Source organism: Taudactylus pleione, unplaced genomic scaffold (genome assembly GCF_031769625.1).
Source record: "Taudactylus pleione unplaced genomic scaffold, aTauple2 ptg000089l, whole genome shotgun sequence".
In the NCBI taxonomy this organism is placed as follows: domain Eukaryota; kingdom Metazoa; phylum Chordata; class Amphibia; order Anura; family Myobatrachidae; genus Taudactylus; species Taudactylus pleione.
In genome coordinates, this window is record NW_028284491.1 from 9,112,887 (window position 1) to 9,138,810 (window position 25,924).

Below are 25,924 nucleotides of genomic sequence, written 5' to 3' on the forward strand. Positions count from 1 at the left end.
TGGACAGAAAGCCTTCGGACATGGTGCTGAGTCAGGAAGAGTAATAAATAGAAGCTTTCACTTTCCTGCCACACATGGAGCTGGCCACTGTTAGATCTACCATCTAGCAACAGTTGGATTGGAGACTACCACATAACTGGTAATTGCGATGATGAACTTGACATTTGGAAATCAGAAGGTCTCCAGTTTAAAAAAGTTTGAGCTGAGTTCCTGTGAACATCGTGAATAATTGCTAGTGAAAGTATGCGCTGTGCTCCAGTAGCAGTAGCCACTCATGTAGAATGAAGAATATGTGCAAAAAAGCTATATGTGATCATACCAGGGGCGTGCAGTCAGGGTAGACACTCCTGAGATGATATAAAAATTATTAGAATAATACAAAGAAGATATTTATAACTTATAAATATCTTCTTTGTTTATTGTAATCATTTTTATAGTTGACACTCATCAGCTTTGTGCCGCTCCCTGGGACTGCAGGGAGATGTGAGATGAGGCAGCAACAGCTCAGCCTCGCTTCTGTATAGTCAGACACTACTTGCAGAGCTGGGGGAGGGGCCACACCACGGGCTGTAAGCTGAACAGAAAAATTGCTACTAGAGGCATGCCTCTGAGCATGTGGGGCATTCCTTGAGCACTGATGGACACCTTTGGATGTGTCATATGACCAGGAAGTGCACTGCAGTGTTTAGAGATCGGAGCTCAGTCAGCAGCAGCAAGAGAAGGCCCTCTAACATGACCCGTTCCACCAGGTACAAAATACTCCGCTCCTGGACTCTCCACCTAATTTATGATTGCAGCCACCTGTGGTGAAACACCTTTTTAATCAATTAACTAGTTCAACAGAGGTGACTGCAATCATACATTAGGTGGGAAGTCCAGGGGCAGAGCATTGTGTACCTGGTGGAATGGGTCATGTTGGAGGGTAGGATAACTCAGGTAAGCAATGACTGTACATGGCAATCCTTGTGCAGCATAAACTACACATTCTTTGTCATAACTCTCCCTGTCATGGTGCAGTATCAGAAGTCTTGCTGTCTAACTTACCAGCTGTTTCTTGTAGCAAGCCTCCCGACGTACAAAGAGCAGATCTTGGTCTCGACAAGCTCTTTATCAGAAGCCAATTGGGACAAAAGGCATACAGAGTCATAGCTCATAATCTGTATTTTCTTGTTTATGCAGTGTTACTGTTGACACACTTAAGGAACAATTAACAAGGGCTGAGTTTATTCTACTCTAATTAAGAATTGACTGGTTAACCTTCCAGTTTTACTTATAACTTTTAAAGTAATTGACCAGATTTCTAGAGGTGGGGCTGAAGCACAGTCCAAAATTCAAATAGGAGAGCCGCACCCACTGGCACCCTCACTTGCTCCCCTATTTGAATTTTGGACTGTGCTGCTCACTAGTGTGGGAACAGTTGGCCTTCACTTCGCTCATGTGTGAACAGCTGGCCTGGATGCTAATGGGGAACACTTTCAACACTTGCTATGACTTCCTCATGTTTCTCATAGACCAAGGTATGTCTGCGTCACATTTCACTAAGTTACATTCATTACTTTAAAAGTTATAAGAAAAACTTTGGAGCCAATAGCGAGTGAAACACCCTGTATAAAGCTTAGTTTTATGAATTGCCTGAATGCTAAATCCTCATAGTGCTACAAAGGACGACCGAAGCCACTGCAACCTAGCTGTCACGTGAGGCCCTACAAAGGACGACCCAATAGTCTGCAACCTAGCTGTCACGTGAGGCCCTATCACGCTGTGCCACAATTACGAGTATTAATGTTATGACGAATAAAAGCTTTGGTGAAGTTACTGGGACTTCCATGTCATAATGTTGGTACAGAGAACAAGCAATGGTGCAGCAAGGGAGAGGCAGGGCCGAAACTAGGATATCTGTCACCCGGTGCAAGGCAGCAATTTTGCACCCCCTCCCTTCCTGTACCTGGATTTTGTCCTTGCTCCTCCATAAGGCAGTGCACTAGTCAAACGTCCCTGGTATAGTGACTTACATTATTCCACACACCATAATGCCCATTACACATTATGCCACACACTGTAATGCATATTACCAAAGTGTCACATATTTGCCCGACACCATTTTATGCCCCACAGTAAGGCTTCTGATTACTTTAAAATTACCTGCTCGTTGTCAGGGGTTTCATGCTCGTTGCTATGGGGTTTATGCTCATTACCAGGGGTTCCAGGCTCATTGCCAGGGGTTACATGCTCGAAGCCAGGGGGTTTCATGCTAGTTGCTATGGGGTTTATGCTAATTGTCAGGGGTTACATGCTCATTGGAAAGGGGTTTCATGCTCGTTGCCTGGGCTTTTATGCTCCTTGCCAAGGGGTTTCATACTCCTTACCAGTGGGTTTCATGCTCGTTGCTATGGGGTTTATGCTCATTGCTATGGGGTTTATGCTTGTTGCCAGGGGTTACATGCTTGTTGCCAGGGTGTTTCATGCTCCTTGCCAGAGGGTTTATGCTCCTTGCCAGGGGTTACATGTTCCTTGCCAGGGGGTTACATGTTCCTTGCCAGGGGGTTACATGTTCCTTGCCAGGGGGTTTCATGCTCGTTGCCAGGGGATTTCATGCTCATTGCCAGGGGGTTTCATGCTCGTTGCCCGGGGATTTCATGCTCGTTGCCCGGGGGTTTCATGCTCATTGCCAGGGGGGGTTCATGCTCGATGCTATGGGGTTTATGCTCGTTGCCAGGGGGTTTCACGGGAGAAGATGCAGCTTTCAGCATCTTCTCCTGGCACTTCCAGGAACGCTGTGTGCATTGCACTGGCCTAACAGACACTAGAGGTCCAGCAGGACCTCTAGTGTCTGTCTCCTCCTTGGTGGCGGCCATTTTTGGATGGCTGTTTTCAGCAGAGTCCATACGGACAGCTAGTCCGCATGGAATCTGCTGAAAACGTCCATCCAAAAATGGCCACCACCAAGGAGGAGACAGACACTAGAAGTCCAGTAAGGACCTCTAGCATCTGTCTCCACCTTGGCGGCGGCCATTTTTGGATGGCCATTTCTGAATCTGCAGCCCCCAAACCACCACGAGTCAGCCCTTTTTCACCCCCTGCATTCCGGCATCTGGTGCACGTGCACCTCTAACCCCCTCCCCTAGTTGCGGCCCTGGGAGGAGGGCACCACACATGGATAGGTTTTAAGCTGGTCACCTGCTTCAGTATTGCAGCTGATTTTGCGATGCTGCCGGGCAGAGGGACTTCTGGGTTGAACACTGCCGGGCAGAAGGACTTCTGGGTGTTCAACCCAGAAGTCCCTCTGCCCGGCAGCATCGCAAAGGACAGCTCTTATCGGGAGAGCTGTCTTTTGCGAATCCTTGGTACATACCGCGGTAATGAACCGCAGTATGTACCCGAAGTCAGGGGGGATGTACTGCATCGCAGAAGCGATGCTTAGTACTTCCCACCCTAAAGCTTTACTGTCATGTTTAAAGTTTAAAAGTCAAATGTTTACGATGCTGTATATTACATTACTACCATGTCAGCATCTAGTGTCTGTCTCCTCCTTGGTGGTGGCCATTTTTGGATGGCCGTTTTCAGCAGATTCCATGCGGACTAGCTGATCGGATCCCTCCCAGACAGGATTGTTGCGATAAGAAGCCCATAGGCTTCTATTGGGTAATGTCCTAGGGACGCGAAGCAGGAAAATGCATCACATTCTGCTGCTTAGTACATTCGGGGAATGCGGTAACCCCGAAAACTGTATTTTTGGGGGGTTTTACAGCAGTTTCCCCTTTAGTACATCCCGCCCTTATAGTTTAAAAGTCGACACTGTTACGATGCTGTACACCACATTACTACCATGTGGGCATGTTGGGTTCGACATACCGTTGTCTTGTGCTTGTTGACACTCCTAACAACCCTCCCTCCCCTGTGCCTCCCCCCTACTCAAGCCTTTCCTACCCTGCCCCCCCCCACCCCGATAAGGTTCAGTCTTCCCTGCCCTATGCTCTCCCCCAGGGGTCCCTGCCTATTTTTTTAGTACTGGGCCCCACAATTTCTGGTGGCAGCCCTGCCTCCACTCACAAATAAATAATGTTCCGATGCCCTCCATATAGAATCGTTAACCAAAGAAGAAAAAGAAGACGGCGGCACTTGAAGACTTTTAATCAAGTTCATATACAAACATTTCAGGGCCTACAAGCCCTGTTGTCAATGTATACATATGTCATACCCTGCTATGCGAGGTATAAGTTCTGACCAGGGACGGACTGGGGCTGCTTATCAGCCCTGGCAGTCCCACTGCATGCGTGCCCACAAAAGGGGCTAGGGCTTTGCCCCAAAGGGGTGTGGTCACATCTCACTGGGCATGCCGCGAGTCACGAGGGCCTGGCCTTGCAGCACGACCCCTTTCAGTGTCCTGGCCAAGCAGAGTGCCGGGAGGCAGAGCTGCCCGGCCAGGGTTTACACTGGACCAGTCCATCTGGCCATCGGCTCTTCTGGTATTTGCCAGATGGGAGTCTGGCCCTGGGCCTGATACTGTGCATTGCTCTACTGTGCATGAGTATGTCATTACAGAGGTAGACATTACCCAGCAGCCTCTGCAGCTGCTCAAGAAACCCGGAGCAGGTCACATGAGGAATGTTAGGTGGTAAGGCAAGGGACAGTTAAAAGCAAGCGGCAGTTATGAGGAGGCTGAGGTCAGAGCCATAAATAGGCATTTTGGTGCCTTGGGCCAGAATGTGTCTTCCTCTGCACCAGAGGGAAAAACAGCAACAAGGTTAGATGAATTGAAATGATTGGGAAAAGAGTATCGAATAAGAAAATATGGCATTAATAACTCTAAGTGCTATGGTTATAATTACATATACTGCAGAAAATCTACCACCCCCAAAAACTGTCAGGGGCTTCAGTCCCTCCTGGCTCAGGTGCCGATGTCAATTCCTTGCCTCAGCAGCACAACTACGGTTCCCTGGTCAGTTACCTCAGTCAGGGCCATAACTAGGGTGGTGCGACCATGTGCCGTGGCACAGGGCATCACAGGACAGGGGGTGCTGTTCAGCTGTGCCTGTCAATTGTCTGTTTATAATCATTCTCACTTGTAGCTTCCTCTTCTTTGATGCCTGGCATCTATCTCCTCCCTGTCCAACTCCCCCTCCACCTGGCCTCCTCCCCTCCAGTCACATCTTTCTTTGTTTAACATACACATTTCAAAATACTGTCATTCCCGGGACTCGAACCCATCACCCAATTATTGTGTATTAACACTGCAGCCATTGGATTTACACTGTATTTGGCAGTGATACCTGGATAATGTGATACCCCAGAAGAAATGGATATAGTTATTCAATCATATAGAGCCTGTTAGTTATATATAAATGCATTGATGTACACCGTAATATATATATATATGTTCATGTTGATATGGTAATGTAAGAGGGGCTGTAGCAATGTAATGGCACCTATAGCCCGGTGCCCTATTGTCCTGCTGGTCTCCCCCATCAGTGAGTGATGGACTTTTCTAAAACAGCCCCAGCACGGACTTCACCATTAACTGCAGGGGGGGACTTGCGCTGGACACTGCAGTGAGGGCTAGGAGAGGTTATAAAGAGACCTGACAGTTGGGAGGAGTGTGCCTGAGGCAGTTCAGTGGAAAGGAGCTCCTGCATTAAGTGTTCCTTACCTCAGGGACATCGGAGGTGGTGTCCAGGGAGCGGCATCCGATCCGTGTTGGTCGGAGGGCAGGACGGGTCCTGAGTGAGCTGCCTGAGGGGACGAGAGCATGACTCATCGGAGGCTGTATGAGAGGGTCCGCAGCTGTGTGGGGAGCGCAGGAACTGGAGCTTACAGGAAGCTGCCAGAGGGAAGTAGCATCCACGGGACCGCCCTAAATCATACTTGCCTACCCTCCCGATTTGGTCGGGAGCCTCCCGAAAATCGGGTGCCGCTCCTGACCTCCCGGGAAGGCAGGCAATCCTCCCGGCCCCCGGCGATGTGCCCGCACCCCCCCGCGCTTTTAAGTACAAACCCCGGCAGCAGGGGGGCCAGTGACGCGATTCACGCTGAATCGCGTCATCGTGGCTCCATTAATCACGGCATTGTGAAGAGGGGGCGGAGCCACGATGACGCAATCGTGATGTCACGCCCCCATGCTCCGCCCCCAATGCCGCATCGTGTGCCTGGCCCCACGTCACTCAGTACAACACGCTGCATATATAATAGACAGTTATACAGCTATTGTATGGTCCTAATCAGCATTAGTATCTTCTGTTAGTAGAAGAATCTACTGAACTGATATATTTAGCTTTTAGCTAAACGGCTTAAGTTAAACATTTCACCAGTAGTGGCTACATTAATGCCAAATCCTCTCCTTACCCTATCTACTAAGAAGGAACAGAGGTAGAACAGATCCACTAATAAATAAGCTTGACCTGAGGTAAATCGAACTGTCAGGAGAGTATAACAGGATCCCTCAGTGGGTAAAACCTAACAGGTTACTGCTGATGTAATACACCTTTGTTATATTTATATATATATATATATATATATATATATATATATAAAACCTGAGAGTCTGTGGCAGGAAAGGGACACTCAGGTTCTAAATAATTAAAAAATTGCATCCAAAATATGGAGGATCTGGCAAGATTCAGCTTGATATAAAAAGAACCATGAGTGAGATCAGGATATTACGCCGATGATGGGCAGAGTCAGCTACTGTACATTCAGTGACAATTAAAAGAGAATATCCATCCTAAGGAGTGACAGTCATCTTCAGGGACAGCATCAGTCCACCTAAAGTAATCTACAGGCCCGGTCTTGCAACATACAAGAGACAGAGCCAGAGTCAGTACAAGTGTCAGAGCAGCGTTACCAACCATTATTAGTTATCAGGGAACTATAGTAATAAAGTAACCTTATATTCAAATGTGCACCAACTAAAGGGGTATTGGCCAGACTTTGAGGGACTTGTGAGCTCACTAAGTCTTGAAACCTGTTTGTGCATAATCTGCTAATAGAGTGATTCCGTTATTTGCATGTACAGCAGTTTGTAAGCATAAGAGACTAATCCATTTTCCCACAGTACAAGATCAGAAGCGTTCCTGATTAATAAAATTCAAACCCAAAGTGTATGAACCATTGTTAAATGTGTTATTAGTGTACTTAATGCTATTATTAGTGTAAGTCTTTACTATTGGCTGTAAACTTGAAAGATTGTTGTTAATTGTAAATATTCGTTACAAGTCGCTGTATTATTAAATAAAACTGCAGAAAATTCATTCATTTCACTATCCAAGTCTGCGTGAGTGTAAATCCTACAACTGTCTGACTGAAGAACTCCGGGTAAACCTCTCTTGATACCACTTAATCCAGTGGGGGTGTTACAATAGCAGTGACTCTGGTAGTTTGTACAAAAGGATCAGTACCCCTTTATCATCGCATGGGATAAATCAGATTTGTCATGCCCTTCTACATGAGGCCTCGCCCTTTTTTCAGAGATGTGTTTATTGTCCCTATTTGAAAAATGGGTATTTTTGAGTATGTGCAAACTCTATGATGTTTGAGCCATCTGTTTGGCAAGAACAAAATAAAAAGTTACACTAAACGTATGTATTGTTATTATTATTAATAATTATATAGAATTAGCATATTCTGTTGTACTTTACAACTGGGAACAAACAGTAGTAGAACAAGACAGGGTAATAACAGACAGACATAGATGTGTGTGTTATTATTGATCATTTAAGTAACAAGTCCATTAATATTTTTATGTTAATTAGGGCCATATTAATCAATGACGTTATGTATATGTCGGCTTGTAGTATGTAATATAATTGATACCTCCTTAATTAATTAATATTCTCCCAACTAACATAAGAATATTATTGTTCCCGTTATTGAATTTATAAATAATATTGGTCCTTAATATTTATTAAATATCTTATTGTTCATATAATTAACATTTTTTGTGATTATCAAACATGTGTGATCATTCACCATGTGACCGCTGTCGAACAGCTCTGGAATCAATTAAGTGAAATCACTTTATCCTGTAATCCCAATAAAATATATGGGAAAGGGGCATGTCTTGATAAGGGTTAAGGATGGTGACTGACAAAGGACAAGAGAAAGAGAGAGAAAGTAGGAGACAACCAAGGGAGGAAGTGGCCGGACTGAAAATCAGAGGTGTATTAAAGGAGAGTTGCAGATCATGGACACAATGGTAACACCTAGAGTAGACTACTAGAAATAAGTAGGTTTACCATTCTTTCCCTTTAAACTGGAAAACAAGTAGGCTTAACATTCTATCCCTTTAATTCGGAAAACACTCATGAATTGCACAGGTTCTGTGGCAGATTAAAACCAGGTGAAATTCAGGTGTTGGCCATGGTCACCAATCAAGTTCTAGCTATAGAATGTACTAGATAAATGATTGCTATAATCTGATTGGTTGCTTGGAGTAACACCACCACTGGTCCTCTTTAGAAGGTTTGTTAAATCTCCCCCTTGGACTATACTGTACATTGCACACCATAACCGTCACATGTAATCAATGTGAATGCAAATACATTGATTGGAAAAACAAAGTAACTATTGCAATGTCCTCTAAATTAGCAGTTGTGCATTATTCTGCATGAAGGAGTTAATATTTCTCAATATTTGAATGTCTGTTAATACTGCTGAGTTTAAATTGGGAAATGCAAATTGAAATATAATGTACAGAATATGCAATTAGAAAACCATAACAGCCAGTGTGCAAAATATACTTAAAATGTCAGCACTGACCTTTCTATTTTCACTTTAGGCAGTGTATCGGAACCCATAAAAGACCTAATTAAATGGAAGAGACATATAGAGGTAGGTCAGGTGGCCGGACATACGCCATTATGAAGTTTATGTGTGATGGCATCTAATATTTTATTGTATATTTATGCATTTTCAGGTATTTCACAATAAGTATTGAAAGAAAGGGAAGGTATAAAAATGAAGGAATAAAACAATAATATCATCAAATAATAACATCAAGACACATTACACAGGGGTACAGGGATCTATTCAGCAATGATTTTTTTTATACATAAAAAATACGGAAACTATGATTTCCCTATATTTTATGTAAATCTCTTATTCAGCAGTGGGATAATGGAGAAGGTAACGCAATTATGTTCTTCATTCATTCCCTGCTTGCAGAGTACCGCACTGTAGGGATCAGCCATTGATCTTTACAGTGCTTTAATGCTTTTTGCTATTCAGCAAAGCAAAAAGTATTAAATCACTCGAAAAATATTTACTTTCGATAACGCCATTTCAGAATGGCGTTATATGAAGAAAATACTTTTAATATCCCGAAAACTGCAGGGACAGCGGGACATTTTCCCATAAGTCCCTGCAGCATTTTGTAAGCCCACCCAGTCTCCTTGCCTACTTTCCGATGACCGCCGACAGGTACTGTAAGTCCAACTAGAGCCTGTTAAACCTGCCGAAAATGATTGACATGTGTATACAGGCTTAATACTAGCCTGTATACATGTATATTTATGTGTGATTATATTTAACATTTATATATAAATGTTAAATATAAAAGCACATAAATATACATGTATACAGGCTAGTATAAAGATGTCAATCAATTTAGACAGGCTGGAGATGTACTTACCCCATCGGTGGTCACCGCAAGCAGTGACAAAGACTCTTCCAGAGCGCATGACTGAGCGTGCGCAGGAGAAGAAGTTATTGTTTTCGGAATCCCGATAACAATGCCTTCTGTGACATTGCAGGGACAGCGTGTTACTGCAACCACTGTCCCTCCACAAAATATTGCTGAATAGCAGCAATAAATTATCATAATTGATAAAAACTCATGACGATGTTGCCCGATAATATTCTGGGCAACATCGTCACTCTTGCTGCATAGACCCCTACAATCTGCATTTTAATACGGATTGTAATAAATAGAGCCCACAATGTGAAACTGATCTCAACTCATGCAAATAATTATATTATGTGTTTGTAATACAATAAAAATAATTAAATTCATTAATTAAGAATAGTTGTTTCACTATAACTGAATCAACATATATTTTTCTCAGGCTGCCCATTCAGTTAAGTCTAGCTGGGAGATCATCGTTGTAATGTTATGTGTGTAAACTTGGAGATCAATCCTTGGTCGTGAAGAAATGTGGCTGCCACGAGGATATATGAAGTGGGTGTTTCTTAAACCAACTTGTATCTGACCCTTAAAATATTTAAAGGGACAGACCAACCTATAACTAATGGGATCATAAGACCACTTACAGGGCTAGACCTACCTGTATCTTGAGCAATGTAATATTTTTTAACATATCCTGCTGATTTTAGGGGGTGAAGGAAGAACTTGTGGAGGATATGAGCTGTCATCTGAGAATGCTCTTTGATAAAGCTGTAACAGAAGCTATACAATCATACAGGAAAGAGGAAAAGACAGCGAGACCTGGAGTAGATCACAGGTGAGATGAATTGAAATGATTAGGCGTATCAAATAAGAAAATATGTGCTATGGTTATAATTACATATACATAGCACTATGATGCACACATCTATCTTAATATAGCCTTAATATATGACTTTCTGAATGCAAACCCTGAGTCGTAAGTACAGCCAATCAGGGGGCCGGGAAATTTAGAATGGCTCAAGCAGGAAAAGACACAATGTATAGCCAACAAGCAATCTGGCAGACATGCTTTATATAAATGATGATGTAATGCCAGGAGTATTTCATTAAGCTGCATTCACACACAACGATTTAGTAAATGAACGATTTTAGTTAACGATTTTCATCATTTTTTCAAGGGAACGATGTCATGAACGATTTTTTTGACCTACAAACAATTTTTTCATATTCCCTTACTGAAAATCATTGAGTTGGTCAGTCTGACTGAACTACAAACGTGAACGCGCATGAACGATAATCGTTCATGGTTTAAAATTAGAAAGTGAACGATTTTTTTGAACGATAAATGATATCATTAACGATAATCGTTCAAAAAATCATTGTGTGTGTATGCACCTTTAGGGTTACTGCAACCCCACAAGCTTGCCCTATCACTGGGAAGCTTCTGAAGCACCCTGATCTTGATTCATTTACGTCTACCTGAAAATCCCAAGCTTCCCTGCGCATATTCAGAACAGAGTGGGTGTGGGCCTTGGGAGGCTAGACCAGCATTACTAAACCTTCCACCAAATGTTGTTATGGGGCACAGCCATGATGTGTACCACCCATGTTTGTCATACACTATCTCTGGACAGGACAAACAAACTACAGGTTGAGTCTCCCATATCCAAAATGCCTGGGACCAGGGGTATTTTGGATATCGGAATATTTCGTATTTTGAAATATTTACATTAAATACTGAAATATCTTGGGAATGGGACCCAAATATACACCTTATAAACATAGCCTGAAGGTCATTTTATACTATATTTTTAATAATTTTGTGCATCATGAAATTCATTTATGCTTCATACATACCTTATACACACAGCCTGAAGGTTATTTTATACTGTATTTTTAATAATTTGTGCTTTAAACAAAGTTTGTGTATATTGAACCATCAGAAAGCAAAGGTTTCACTTTCTCAGTCATGCTAAAAATATTCCGTATTTCGGAATATTCCGTATTTCGGAATATTTGGATATGGGAGACTCAACCTGTACTTATATCGGACGATTGTTGATTGTCAGCTCTATGTAAGAGTTCACATCACACTCGTATATGAGCTACAAAACTAAAAAACCTACAAACGCTCAGGTTGGATATAAGGGGACTAACTGAAATTGCACCGACCTCATCATGTACCAACACTGACTGAGAGGTTTATATAACTTCATTTGACCTTTCTTCAACTAATTCCCTACATTCCGTTACTTCTGTCTGCCATAATAAATGCACAGCGAACTTATGCTGGGCATACACTATACAACTATTGTGCCGATTCGCCCAATATCAGCGGATCGCCCTGATAATTGTACTGTGTGTGCGGCCAACCAATGTTAAACTATCGATTGGTCAGGCATGCCCGTCTGATGCAATATTCTGTAAGTTAAATGTTGGCCGCTTCGGGCAGTCTATGCCCAGCCGCGGCCGACTTACTGACGTTTCCCCTGTTCCTTCACAGGGAAGAAATGGGAAAATGTCTCTTCCCCAGAGGCGGAGCGCAGATATTGGGGCCAATACACTGTGAGAGCAGCATCGCTAAAGTACCTTGGCACGTGCGCAGTGTGACCGTGATACATACGCAGTCGGTTGATGATCGCTCAACTGCATAAATATCAGCATTACATATATATCTGTATCGGGCCCTGTGTACTCAACAGTTACAAGTGCAGAAGTATATTTAGGGCAGGTAATCGTTTTGAAGCACTAGGGATGTGACATTCCCACAGCATGACATGACCACATCCCCAACACGAAGGGGGCATAACTGAATGTTGGAAGGTATATAAGAGGAGCAATTTAGAGGGAAAGAAGTACATTGGCTTTCAGCCTAAGGGGTTTTCATGAAAACTTGGAGAGATATATAATTGTGTGAGATAAAGTACCAACCAATCTGCTCCTAACTGTCACTTTACAGGCTGTGTTTGAAAAATGACTTTTAGGAGCTGGTTGGTCGGGACTTTATCTCCGTTCACTTTATCCTCATCCAAGGTTTCATAAATAGAACCCTGAATCTCTCACAATTGTATCTCTCTCCAAGCTTTCATGAATACCCCCCTAAAAGAGGGACAGGTGGAATTTTGCATTGTGTTCTGTGAGAGAACATTTTTTTTTTACATTCTTATCTCTGTATGAGCAGCTGAATTTAGTTATTGACACATAATCAATAATTATTTTGTATCCAGTTGTTTTTATTTCATTTTAGACCCCATGTGGCCGGATCTGAAAGGACAAAAGTGTTTCTGCATCGTGCGTCTTTGCTGGAGTGAGTACCTGTCCATCACTACTCATAATGACTTCACAAACTTTTGTTTTCATGCAATTCAGCCTGTCTTGTGTGTTTATGTAGTGTAGCTGTATAGGGTTATATTCAGGGGCAACGAAAGGGGGGGAGCAGGTCATAGCCATAACTAGACTTTTTGGTGCCCTTTGCCAGAGAAAGCATTGGCGCCCCCACCCCCCCATTTTTTAAATAGGGACATAAGATAGTGCACCTGATAAAGGGCCATGGTCTCATGGGGAAGGGTCAGGGAGGAGATAGGGGAGGCCAGGAGATACTGTGGATAAAAGAAGAGGAAGCTACAAGTGAGAATGATAATAAACAGGAAAATTGACAGGCCCAAATGGCGGCCCCTCCCCTGCGGTGCCCTGTGCCATGGCACTGGTCGCACTACCCTAGTTACGGCCCTGGAGCGGGTGCTAATTACTCGGGCCTGGGCTTGTTGGAGGGGTCCGGCGGAGGCCTGGGTCCAGGGAAGAGATAGGGGAGGCCAGGAGATACTGTATATAAAAAGAAGAGGAAGCTACAAATAATAAACTGGAAAATTGACAGGCCCAAATGGCACGCCCTGCCCTGCGGTACCCTGTGCCATGGCACTGGTTGCACTATGCTAGTTATGGCCCTGGAGCGGGTACTAATTACCCGGGCCTGGGCTTGTTGGAGGGGCCCGACGGGGGCCTGGGTCCGTCGCCACCCCACCCCCTTACCTGTCAGCAGCCCAGAACATGCTGCCTTGTGTTGGGCTGCAGTGGGAGACTGTTCGCTGCTGCTGAGCAGCAGCAGCAGTCTCCTCTGACTGTGGGGGGGTGATTTGTGCAGGGCTGAAGGGCTCACAGCACCCCCCTCCCCAGCGAGCGGCGGCGGCGTGGCAATAAGTTTTTTTTTCCCTCCTAAGGGTGCGTGGCCATGCCTTCCATGATTAGGTCGCGCCCCTTCCCCGAGCACAGGTCAGCTCTCTACGGCCCTGGTATTATTTATTCAGCTAATTCTGACCTTAAAACAAGCGGAAACTACAGTTTCTGGCTGCATGTTTAAGGTCAGAATTCAGTGTTGCTAGTATTTAACACGAAAAAACAGGAGATAGCGGAAATGTCTCCTGCTTTCCGATCTTTAGCCTTCGCTGGAGCTGTCCACAGAATTTTCATCAGGGTCGGGGTTCTGGAGCAATGTAACAAGCTCTGAAAAAGCTTGTTACATTTTTGGAGCTTGCGTTTGGTAATGCCATCTTAAGGTGCTTAGTATACAAGAGCAGACCACTGTATACGGTACAAGTTGAGTCTCCCATATCCAAATATTCAGAAATACGGAATATTCCGAAATACAGAATGTTTTTACTGAGATAGTGACACCTTTGCTTTCTGATGGTTCAATATACACAACCTATGTTTAAGGCACAAAATTATTCAAAACATTGTATAAAATGACCTGCAGGCTGTGTGTATAAGGTGTATTTAAAACATAAATGCTTTCTGTGTTTAAATTTGGGTCCCATCCCCAAGATATCTCAGTATGGTATGCATATATTCCAAATTACGGAAAAATCTGATATCCAAAATACCTCTGGTCCCAAGCATTTTGGATATGGGAGACTTAACCTGCATCACAAAGTACAGAGTAATACATGTAGTACATAAGAACAATGCAATGAGATGTCTGATGAATTATCTCTGGGCAGACGCCTAATCAGTCCTCCTAGTAGAGAGAGACATCCCGCAAAGCACAGGAAGCCATCCTGGTGGCAGTTTGCGGCAAATTAATCTGGCCCAATGATCAGGCCCAATCACCATCATGATCTTCTTCTTTGAACAATGTTAATACATATCTCTCAGTGACTGCCTCTGTCATGTTCATTTCTTCTCTGTCCACAGTGACCTTATGGAGGTGGAGCACTTCCGCACTATCTACCACATGTTTGTGGCTGCACTCTGCATTTTCTTTATTAGCACAGCAGCTGTGGATATCATTGACCAGGGAAGGTGAGTATATAAACCCAATAAAATCTAACCTTATTTAAAATATTTAATAATCTGTACTCGACATGTGTTGAAAATGTCTTCGATCATATCCATGTTTATACGTAATTGGTTCACAATATGAGGTTGCTTCATTTGGTTTGGTCTTGTTTTTTTGTCTTCCAAAATACACTGTCATAAATCCTATAGTAGATGTTTTTCCTTTCTGAATTGTCCATCAGCGGGGTTATACCAACATAGGTTGGAACAGTTGACAGCTCTCTTAGCACGGGTACTTCTAGATATGAGCGTATGTGGCCCTTATGTGTAATAGAATAATAGGTTCTCGGTTTACCTCCATATCTAATGAGACTAATGGCAGTTTTTATTTTTAACGATTTTGTTTGCAACGCGTTTATTGCTATCCCATTGACTGTTTACAAAACAGTAATTTTCTGTCCATTCTTCAATGATCTCGATTTACATTTTCTTTTTTTAAGGTTGGTTATGGAGTTTGATATTCTGGTTTATACCTTTGGACAATTTGGCACTGTGGCATGGTCATGGATCTGTCTGCTTACATACACTCTCATAGTGCCCTACAAAGTTTTAACTTATTGGGGATATTTATATCCAAAATCCAACCACAAAATCCTGCTGTCTGCCTTTTTAGGCACCTTCCTGCTTGTGAGCCAGACGTGTGTGCTCTGTGTCTTCCCCATCTATGTGGTAAAACATTACCAACTGCCTCCGGCTTCAAGTTTCATTGTCCTCCTGGAACAGGTGAATTCAGTAAAAAATATAATGAATGGAGTCGAGCTATTGATGCCTTCAAACTAACAATATTGCATTTTGCTATTGAAAATCTGCTGGATTTAGATTGTTGTAGAAAGTTACAGCATAGATTTTGATTTAAATGTGTATTATTGATTATATCATGGCATAACCTTGTGGGGGGTGATTAAATTAGCTTTTGGATTTACCTCTCTGGGTTAACTGCTTGGAGCTATTCAATTATATCCCGTGTTAATCCCCGAAGCTAACGCGCGTCGTGTGCTAAAGCATAGATTCCAATTTAAGTGCCCAGAGCTATGCAATTACCGTGCGCAGTAAACCAGTGGGAAGCCCTGGGGGTCCACTTAATGTGGATTTCTGTTTGCACTCTCTTGAGGTATGAACTGAAAATCCATGTTAAGTGCACCATCGGGCCTTACCGCAGAAAGTAATTGAATAGCTCCGGGCTCTTAAGTTCCTCGGCTAATTGAATTGCCTCCATTGTGTCTATTAGGAGTGAGCAAGACTGTGTAGCAAAATAAAGCTAAGGTGCTTGTGTTTGCCACCACAAAATTTAAAATTACACCTATTTATTTTTAACAACAACCGAAGAGACCAGGCAGTCAAAGTTGGATGAAGGTCGACTGCTGCATTATATTTAGGATAACATTACAGATAAACTTTATTATCTGGAGAAAAATAAACATAACTAGATAAATGTTTACTAGCCATTAAACTAAACCGTGGGAATGAAGAAGGAACTGAATTTATCACCTTCCACTACTTAATTTGGATTTTGAATCATGTAGACCACCCTTGAACCCAGACTGTTTAATGTCATACTTGTCTATTTCTAGCCTGTCCCCATGTTATTTCTCAATTGAACATGATTTTAATAGTTTTAACATAAAATGTTACCTCAGCGTGTATACATATGACATGCAAATCATATATTACGCAAATCGAGTATCATTTTAGTACATCTAGTGCAACATTATCTATTCTCCCTATAGATCCGCTTCATTATGAAGAGTTACTCATTACTTAGAGAAACAGTGCCGAGCATCCTGCAGGCGGACAGTAAGTAGAGGATGGTGGGGTTTTTGGTACACCGTTAATCAATTCAACATGAAAAAGATTGAGCTGTATATAGAATTGGTACCCTTTCCATACATAACACAAACATTTAACAAACTGTAATAAATATGTGTACAAAGGTAGAGTGCTCTATAAAAGAGCACTAATTACATTATTACATGATTCTAACAACTCTGGGGCTAATTCAGAGATGTCAGCTAACCCGATGGCTAGCGCAGATTCCAATTGTGCCGGTCTGCTCATGTGCAGTATGGGTCCAGCGTGTTCAGTGATTGACAGTCTGCTGCTATTTCTGGGCGGGGTGGGGGCGGCATTGGGGTGGAGGGAAGAGGCCTGGATTTCTTGGCCTCTTTTGAGCACTGCATTAGCTTGCTTGAGTGACTCCATGGTCACTCAAGTTGGCAGTGGACTGCGCAGATGTTCCGATGCTGTGTCCAGGGACGCAGCTCGGTCCAGTAATGCATACAGAAGCTGTAATGCCTCCTGCTGCATTACTATAATAGTGTGATCACAGCTGCTGCCATTGTAGCAGCGATCGCAGTACCATTGGACCTTGAATCACCCCCCTCTATCATTGTATGAAAAAAAAATTATTACATTTTTGAAGCAACAACATTTTTATTTATCCTGTTTCTTCTGAGACAATGACATCAGCTTGCCTTGTTATATACTAGCTGTTGTCTGCAGCTTCGCCCATGGTGTATTCTCTTCTTCCAACATTTTTTGGTATTTTAGGTGTTATAGTTTGTATTGCTGTCGCAGGAGTGGCCCATGTGACTAGCGGCGCTATACAGACTGGTGGCGGCAGCACCTTCACCCACCACTCACACCAATGTCACTGTGTGCCCCGTGCACAGATGGCTATGTAGCCCATCCTATTTACCCACCACTCACACCAATGTCACTGTGTGCCCTATGCACAGACTGCTATGTAGCCTATCCTAATCACCCACCACTCACACCAATATCACTGTGTGCCCTGTGCACAGACTGCTATGTAGCCTATCCTATTCACCCACCACTTACACCAATGTCACTGTGTGCCCCGTGCACAGACTGCTATGTAATCTATCCTATTCACCCACCACTTACACCAATGTCACTGTGTGCCCCGTGCACAGACTGCTATGTAGCCTATCCTATTCACCCACCACTCACACCAATGTCACTGTGTGCCCTGTGCATAGACTGCTATGTAATCTATCCTATTCACCCACCACTCACACCAATGTCACAGTGTGCCCTGTGCACAGATGGCTATGTAGCCCATCCTATTCACCCACAACTCACACCAATGTCACTGTGTGCCCTATGCACAGACTGCTATGTAGCCCATCCTATTCACCCACCACTCACACCAATATCGCTGTGTGCCCTGTGCACAGACTGCTATGTAGCCTATCCTATTCACCCACCACTCACACCAATGTCACTGTGTGCCCTGTGCATAGACTGCTATGTAATCTATCCCATTCACCCACCACTCACACCAGTGTCATTGTGTGCCCTGTGCACAGACTGCTATGTAGCCTATCCCATTCACCCACCACTCACACCAATGTCACTGTGTGCCCCGTGCACAGACTGCTATGTAGCCCATCCTATTCACCCACCACTCACACCAATGTCACTGTGTGCCCTGTGCACAGACTACTATGTAGCCTATCCTATTCATGTTAACGTGGCCCGAATCACCTCTCCCCCACCCCTCACCGGCCGCACGCATGGTGCCGCACCTATCTTTGCATTGATGTCAATAAATTTAGTTTTTGTTGTTGCTCAGTTATAACTTGACGGATTGAGGTGAAACAAAGTGCAGGTTATTTCTAGGAGTTTCTACGACATAATGATGCTATTTTCATGCTGTTTGTGTAGCTGGTCATTCACAAGGAAAGGAATCACCACACACTAATAGGGCCTGATTCAGAGATGCACGTTATTGCAGTCTCGACGCAGCGTGACGGTGTCTGTATGCTAATGTCGCTGCCGATGGGATTAGTACAGAAATGCCCACTGATTGTGTCGTTAATCCGCTGTTGTGCGTATTAAGACTCACCATCGGCCGCACTGGCTGAACCATCAGAGATTACACTGTGGCTGGTGCTATTTCTCCATCTGAACATGGCTGTTGGGATTAGCGCAACTGCGTCTAGATATGCAGTTGCTGACTAAGACACACCGACGACACCCAGAAGAGCCCACTGTGCTTAATTCTCTCTGCGTTCTGTGGCTTTCAGCGGATACCATCGGGACGCATATGCAATGCGACTCGGAAGCATTTGCAGACTGAAAACACGGTGCGCTATGCATGCCGCTTTGACATATCGTGCACCTCTGATACAGGCCCACGATGAGGGCAATCATTATTGCAAAAGCAGGCAAATAACATTGCTAATTCACTTAAGGGGGAAATACTATTTCTAAATATATTATTGAATAAATTATTGTTTCGTTTTATTAAGAGAGCAATATTATTTATTAATTATATTAAAGGGGCAATATTAATTGTTAGTTTTGTATTAACAAATATTTATATTATGGGGGTCAACATATATTATATTATGTAAATGGTGCCCACATCATAAATTAATAAATGTTAACCCATTATAAAAACATTACTGAACACCATTTAACAATTAATGAATACTACACCTTAAATATAATTAATAAATATTACTCTCTCAATAAATCTAAACAATAAATCTCCCCTAACAAATTAATAAAATAGTAAGAGAATTAACAATGTCACAGTATCTGCCTCCCAGTAAATAATTATTTCCCCCATTATAAGTGAATTGTGATTCCTCTCCTATTGATTGGCCAGATAGATACAGCTGAGTTACGGGGGTGTTGCTGGCGTTTTCTGGTGTTTTTTTTCTCATTAGCCTTTGAGCAAAACTACCATTAAACCATCAGAAAACCGCAGTAAAACAGATGGACATCAAACGGGTGGGTCATATGGAATCAGTGTGAATGAATCCCGACGCTGGCAGACCTAGAGCAGTGAAAATCCCAACAGGGGATTTAGGTAAGTATAACTAACCCTACCTCCCCCCTTAACTCTGACCCTCCCTTAGGGGTGGCTAACCCTAATCTCCCCCCCTAGTGCCTAACCCTACCCCCCCAAGTGCCTAAACCTAACCCCCTGTCCCCGCAGCCTAAACCTAAGTCTCCTGGGGGGGTGTCTAACCCTAACCTACCCCCGGGGGTGCCTAACCCTAACCTCCCCTTCCCCTAGCCTAAACCTAACCCTCCCAGGGGTGTGCCTAACCCTAAGTCCCCCCCAGGAGACCCTAACTGAACCCACCCCCCCCGGCGGCTGTCCGTGCCCGCCGCCCGGATTTCCTTCGTTCGGTATGCCGGGCGTCGGGCTCCCGGCGTAGGTATAATGACAGGCGTCGGAATTTGACGCCTGTCATTAGTACCCTGCCAGGATTTGACAGTCGGGAAGCCAGCGGTTGGCATTTCGACCGTCGGCTTCCTGACTGCATCCCGTTTATATAACCCGATCAAATCTGCTGAATAGTAAATTCAGTTGTTTGGTGTTTCAATTTACTGGTGATGTGCAGAGATTTCAAAACATTTAACCCCTGGTCTCTCACTTATTCAATTGTCTACGTCCTGTTCATTTTTAAAGGGACTTTTGCATTTTGTAGATTTTTAGATTTGAAGATCACAAAAATGCATAAAATAGTAGAACTGGAGTCCATAAAAATGTCACTGAAATTCTGAACTACTGTCGCTTGAGAGTGAGACCCTCACCGTTTTAGGCTGTGAGTGTGAAGGGACTATAATGTATTAATTGTCACTTTTGGGTGTTTGAAAGTTTTTCTATACATTTTTTAAAACTTATCTAGGAATCCTTTTTTTTCACTAAAAAGTGCAACTGGCAGATGCAAAATATTTCCCATTATATCAGTATATTGATGAGGTTTGGTACCTAACACTTTTGAGCAGCCGTATAATCCATTTACTTAATGTTACGGGAAGAACTAGTGTACATGTACAACCTCCAGTGAAATAGGAATACCTCCCTAATTGTGCCTCCTCCGCTCTCCCAAATCATTCACTAATCCTGTCCATTTTATTTAACTAAAGTGCAATAATTGGAACTCTTACACTTATCTTATTTTATATCCTGATCTGCCCAGCTCCTTCCATGGTAAATGGCAGATGTTTGCCCACCCCACCTCTGCACAGATGCCTCCATCTTGTACTGAGAATCCATGCTCTAAATTTTCTTTCTCTTGCAGAAAAAGAGGTGCAGCTGCCACTGTTTTCCAGTTATCTGTATTTTCTCTTCTGCCCGACTCTGATTTACAGAGACCACTATCCCAGGTAGGATCATTTTGAAGGACTTGTTATAGAGCAAGTTAAGCTGTTGTATTACCTTAACATATATCAAATGTTGTGTATTCATTTTAATATGAATGTTTTTTTACAAAAATGTCATCAGAAATTCAGTTTTGTTTTATTTAAGTTAACATCTATTTAAAGACTTATTTAGCTATTTTAGTAGGAAAAAATGACAACTAGTGGGTCTAGGAAAATGCTGGGGGTGTGTCTAGCAGACCCCTGTAGTATTATCACTGATAGCACTGAAACAGCCCTGGTATGTGTGCTTAATGATCTTCTGATGGCAAGAGACAGAGGTGATTGTTCAATCTTAATCCTTCTGGATCTCTCAGCAGCATTTGATACTGTGGACCATGGGATTCTAATTGAGCGTCTGAAAAATTTCTGTGGACTGGATGGCACAGTCCTTAGATGGTTCAAATCATTTCTCACTGGCAGGTCACAGAGAGTTTCTTCTGGAGTAAGCTCTTCATCACCAGTGTCACTTCCATGCGGTGTCCCACAGGGTTCTATACTATCTCCCATGCTTTTTGCAGTATACATGCTGCCACTGGGTGAAATAATCAGACGTCATGGCCTGGTTTACCACTGCTATGCAGATGATACACAACTGTACCTGTCCTTTGCTCCAGGTACAAATGACCCAATAACAACCCTAAATGGCTGCCTAGCTGAGCTTCAGGAGTGGATGAGTGCCAGTTGGCTGCGACTGAACTCTGATAAAACAGAGGTTCTTATGATAGGTCACAGGACAGGGCTACAGCATAGCCAACCAACAGGACTTACGCTTGGGGGTTCAGAATTACAAAACACTAAACATGTGCGGAATCTTGGTGTTGTCCTGGATAGTGGCTTGACACTTAAACATCAGGTATCAGCCACAATCAAATCCTCATTCTTTCATCTGAGGAACATAGCCAGAATCAAGCACTTAATTCCCTCAGAAGATCTGCCTAAAGTCATACATGCATTTATATCATCACGCCTAGACTACTGCAACACCCTCTACCTCGGTCTCCCAGCAAAAGAATTACACCGCTTGCAGATGGTACAAAATGCAGCTGCCAAGCTATTAACCAACCAGCCCCGTTCCAGCCACATAACACCCATTCTCTACTCCCTTCACTGGCTGCCTGTCAGATGGCGAATTGCTTTCAAGATTGGATTAATAACTTACAAAGCCCTTCATGACCATGGCCCAGGGTACCTGAAGCAGCTTCTGATTCCCTACTGTCCCACTCGATTACTGCGATCCGTTGACGAAGGACTATTAACAGTACCTAGAATCTCACAGAATTCGTCTGGGGGTCGAGCTTTCAGTTTTGTGGCTCCAACCTTATGGAACTCACTTCCCCGCACAGTTCGAGAGGCCGCCACTCTAGAATCCTTCAAAAATAGACTCAAGACTCACCTATTCACCCAAGCATTTCACTAATGTCCCTTGTTTAAGCTTGTTTTGTATTTTGTACTGTAAATGTAAAGCACTTTGAGTCCTTTAGGAGAAAAGCGCTATATAAATAAAATTATTATTATTATTATTATCCATCGCTTTCGCTACCATAAGGCTTCTTTTAGCAATTGACGCCCCCTAGAGAATTTTCCCTACTCACATGTCCACAGGACTCACTTGTAACATCACCCCCCTCCAGTGTTGTTGCTTTACGCCCACCCCCCTTTGCACTTTTGTAATCAGCGAATGCACTCCAAAACGCTGATAATACGGTATTACGGGGCACAAAATCGCATATGATGTTGGAGGTCAGAGACAGCTACATCACAGCCGGGGACCAGGCGAGAAGGAGGCAGCCAGTTCTCTACTGATTCTGAACTGATTTTCTTTTAAACCACCAGGAGATGGAGCAGAAAGGTATGGTCACATCTCATGCCACCATGTCAGTGTAAAGTTGTTACCAGTCCTCTTCTGACTAGTTGCCAATATTCTGACTACCATGCTAACTTTCTAAATAATTATCTACCACATTTTAATTGCATTATTATTGGGAATGGAGGCACGAACATCCATCCGCTGCTAAAATTGCTGCAAATGTCAAACCATGTGTGACCAGCAGAAATGTGACCTGGTGGATAGCAACTGGATGGTATTATTCTATAACAAATGTAATACTCATTGAGGCTTGGGTAGAGTTGGATGTTTATCTGACTGTCAAGCACAAAATACTGCTTTGTTTTGCCAGCTCTCACAGCCTGGGCTGGTTATTGCTAAATGCATGGGGATGAGGTGTGTTCTCTCCGCAAATGCCGCAACCAGCATAGGCAACAATCTAAAATATAATATAGTAGGGAAATCCGCAGTGTTGGGTCCCCCTGTTATAGTGAGATTTTGGTATACTCGTGGTTTGTAGAACTACAAGGGCCAGCATACCTATGGCTACTGGAGCATACTGGTATGTTTTTTTAACTGAAGCCCTCCTCATAACTCATCGCTCACTCCCTCTACCTTCCCACCTTGTCTACTTCCTAGTTCTTCCACCAATTGTTTACGCCATCATTGTGGATATTCCATTTGGGGTTTAAATACAAGTGACTTTCTTATGTTCTAACTAAATCGAAGCCGCTCTTACTTGGATATATATGTAGACAGGCAACCAGTTTGTAATGTGCGTTGTGCAGCTCAACATGTACGCTTAGGACACAAATTGCATTCAACTGTACATGAGCCCCATTTTCTCAAGTTATGCCGCCGGATGTTATGGAAACTTCTAAATATATATATAGATGCACTACACCATCTGCAACATCCTAATGGTGTTTTTTTTTTTAAACATTGTTGAGTTACTATTGTTTTTGTCTCCACTCAGAACTCCATACATCAGGTGGAAATATGTGGCTAAGAATTTTGCCCAGGTATGAAATCTACAACGTGTCTGTGAGGGCTCTTTCACAATGAAATATTTTATATGTATAACCAGCATACCCAATCTGTAACAAAGCCCATAAGATCTTTAAAATCAGTGTTTGTTAATATAGATCTATCTGTCGCGTTATGCTGGCTTTTTAAATATGGGCAACGCTGACTTTCACTTCTGTTTTACAAAAAGCAATAAAATAAGAAAATTGTATGAAATATTCCAAACTGGATGTTATTAAATGTGAAGATGATATGCAGAAATAAGGATCACACATTTATATTACATGTATGTTCAACAAAGCATGTTGCCTCATATTGGTATTTGGGTAAAAAACAGGAACTTGCATGTAATATTTGCTGTTTTTTTATTCAGAGACTCTTGTTTTGGTGCTAATTCACCGTGGTGTTTTGGTTTGCTAAAACCACCCTCATGTGTTTTGGTTTTGGATCTGTATTTAAAAAAAAAATATATATATAATTATATATACTGTATACAGTATATGTAATATATAGAGCTACAGTAAAATTACATAATTTGGGCCTTGTTTTGTTCCTACAGTGTTATTAACCTCAATAACATTAATTTCCAGTTATTTACGATCAATTTTGACCACTTCAAAACTCACGATATTGTGTTCAATAGAAAACAATAATATTTTAATTTAACAAGAACTAGATCAGAGGCCGAAGAGCAGTACAGGGTAATGGAGGTGGCATATGTAGTGGAAGGCCGGTAAAAGATTCATTCATTAAGAAAATTAAATGTTGCTAGCGAGCAACAGGATCGGACGTGCTCACTTGGAGCTCCAGCCCAGCGTTCCTAAAATAGGCACTGTTGGGCTACCCAGAGACTCATCTATGCTCCCAAATCTGCTCTGGCACTTAGGGGCAGTCTACCCCTTTTGAGGGATTTGGTGCGCGGAGCCGGGGTCCACTTAAAAGCAGTCCTGCGGGTTGCACCCTGTCCACTTACCTCAAGCCGGGGTGTTGCCTGACTCCGAGATCCGACCGGACGCCACTTGGAGACGTGGACTCCGGCTCCTCTCTTGCTTCAGCTGGAGGCCGGGGAAGATGGGCGGACTCTTCTCCTTCAGGCTTCCCGCTGGATGTGAATAGCTCAACACCACGTGTTCCAGGCGTCGGCGGGGATCGGAGCCGGCGGCTGCTCCACCGCTCCTCCTGGTGGCTGCTGCTGCAGAGTAAGCTCAATACTGGCGGCAACTGATATGCTGTTGAAGCGGGCTGAAGTTGACAGGCCCCGCTGCATTGCCTCTCCCAGGGGGGAATTGGTATGAAATACTGCCGGCCGCATGGCAGCCCGACATCAGCAGAGTTCCGAGCAGCGGAAGCCTGATAGTGTTGGAAATCCCGATCGTGGATAGGTGAGTATCTACTAACCTAACCTAACCCTAACCCTCCTTAGGGGTGCCTAACCCTAACCTCCCCCCAATTGCCTAACCCTAATCCCCCCTCTAAGTGCCTAACCACCCCCTTCCCCGCTGCCTAAACCTAAGTCCCCCCGGGGGGTGCCTAACCCTAAGTCCCCCCCGGGAGTGCCTAACCCTAACCCTCCCTCCCCCTAGCCTAACCCTCCCGGGGGGGTGCCTAACCCTAAGTCCCCCCCGGGAGCCCTAAACCTAACCCTCCCCCCCACGGCTGTCCGCTCGCTGCGCCCGGCATCACTACGATCGGGATGCCGGGCGACCAGTCTCCCGGCATCAGGGAAATGCCGGGCGTCTACATCTAGACGCCCGGCATTTCACCCTTGCCGGGATATGACAGCCGGGAAGCCGGCTGCCTGTATTTAGGCAGTCAGCTTCCCGATTGCATACACCCAGGGGGCCTCTCTGCAATGCCCTTCTCTGGCTAGCGGTGGGTCCTGTGGGGCTGGAGGGTGCTGTATTGGTCTCCCCTATAGAGGTTGTTTTCCTCCTGCT

The 25,924-nt window shown here is 43.6% G+C and overlaps 1 protein-coding gene across 1 annotated transcript in view; it reads left to right on the plus strand.

Moving 5' to 3' along the window:
• The window catches only part of SOAT2 (sterol O-acyltransferase 2), a 67,668-nt gene that overhangs the window by 18,213 nt on the left and 23,531 nt on the right, over positions 1–25,924 (plus strand). Inside the window, exons 3-10 of the mRNA XM_088469080.1 lie at positions 8,771–8,823; positions 10,324–10,451; positions 12,864–12,923; positions 14,807–14,914; positions 15,391–15,673; positions 16,678–16,744; positions 21,016–21,100; positions 23,938–23,983. Coding sequence (XP_088325206.1) covers positions 8,771–8,823; positions 10,324–10,451; positions 12,864–12,923; positions 14,807–14,914; positions 15,391–15,673; positions 16,678–16,744; positions 21,016–21,100; positions 23,938–23,983 — 830 coding nt within the window. The remainder of the gene's footprint in view (positions 1–8,770; positions 8,824–10,323; positions 10,452–12,863; positions 12,924–14,806; positions 14,915–15,390; positions 15,674–16,677; positions 16,745–21,015; positions 21,101–23,937; positions 23,984–25,924) is intronic.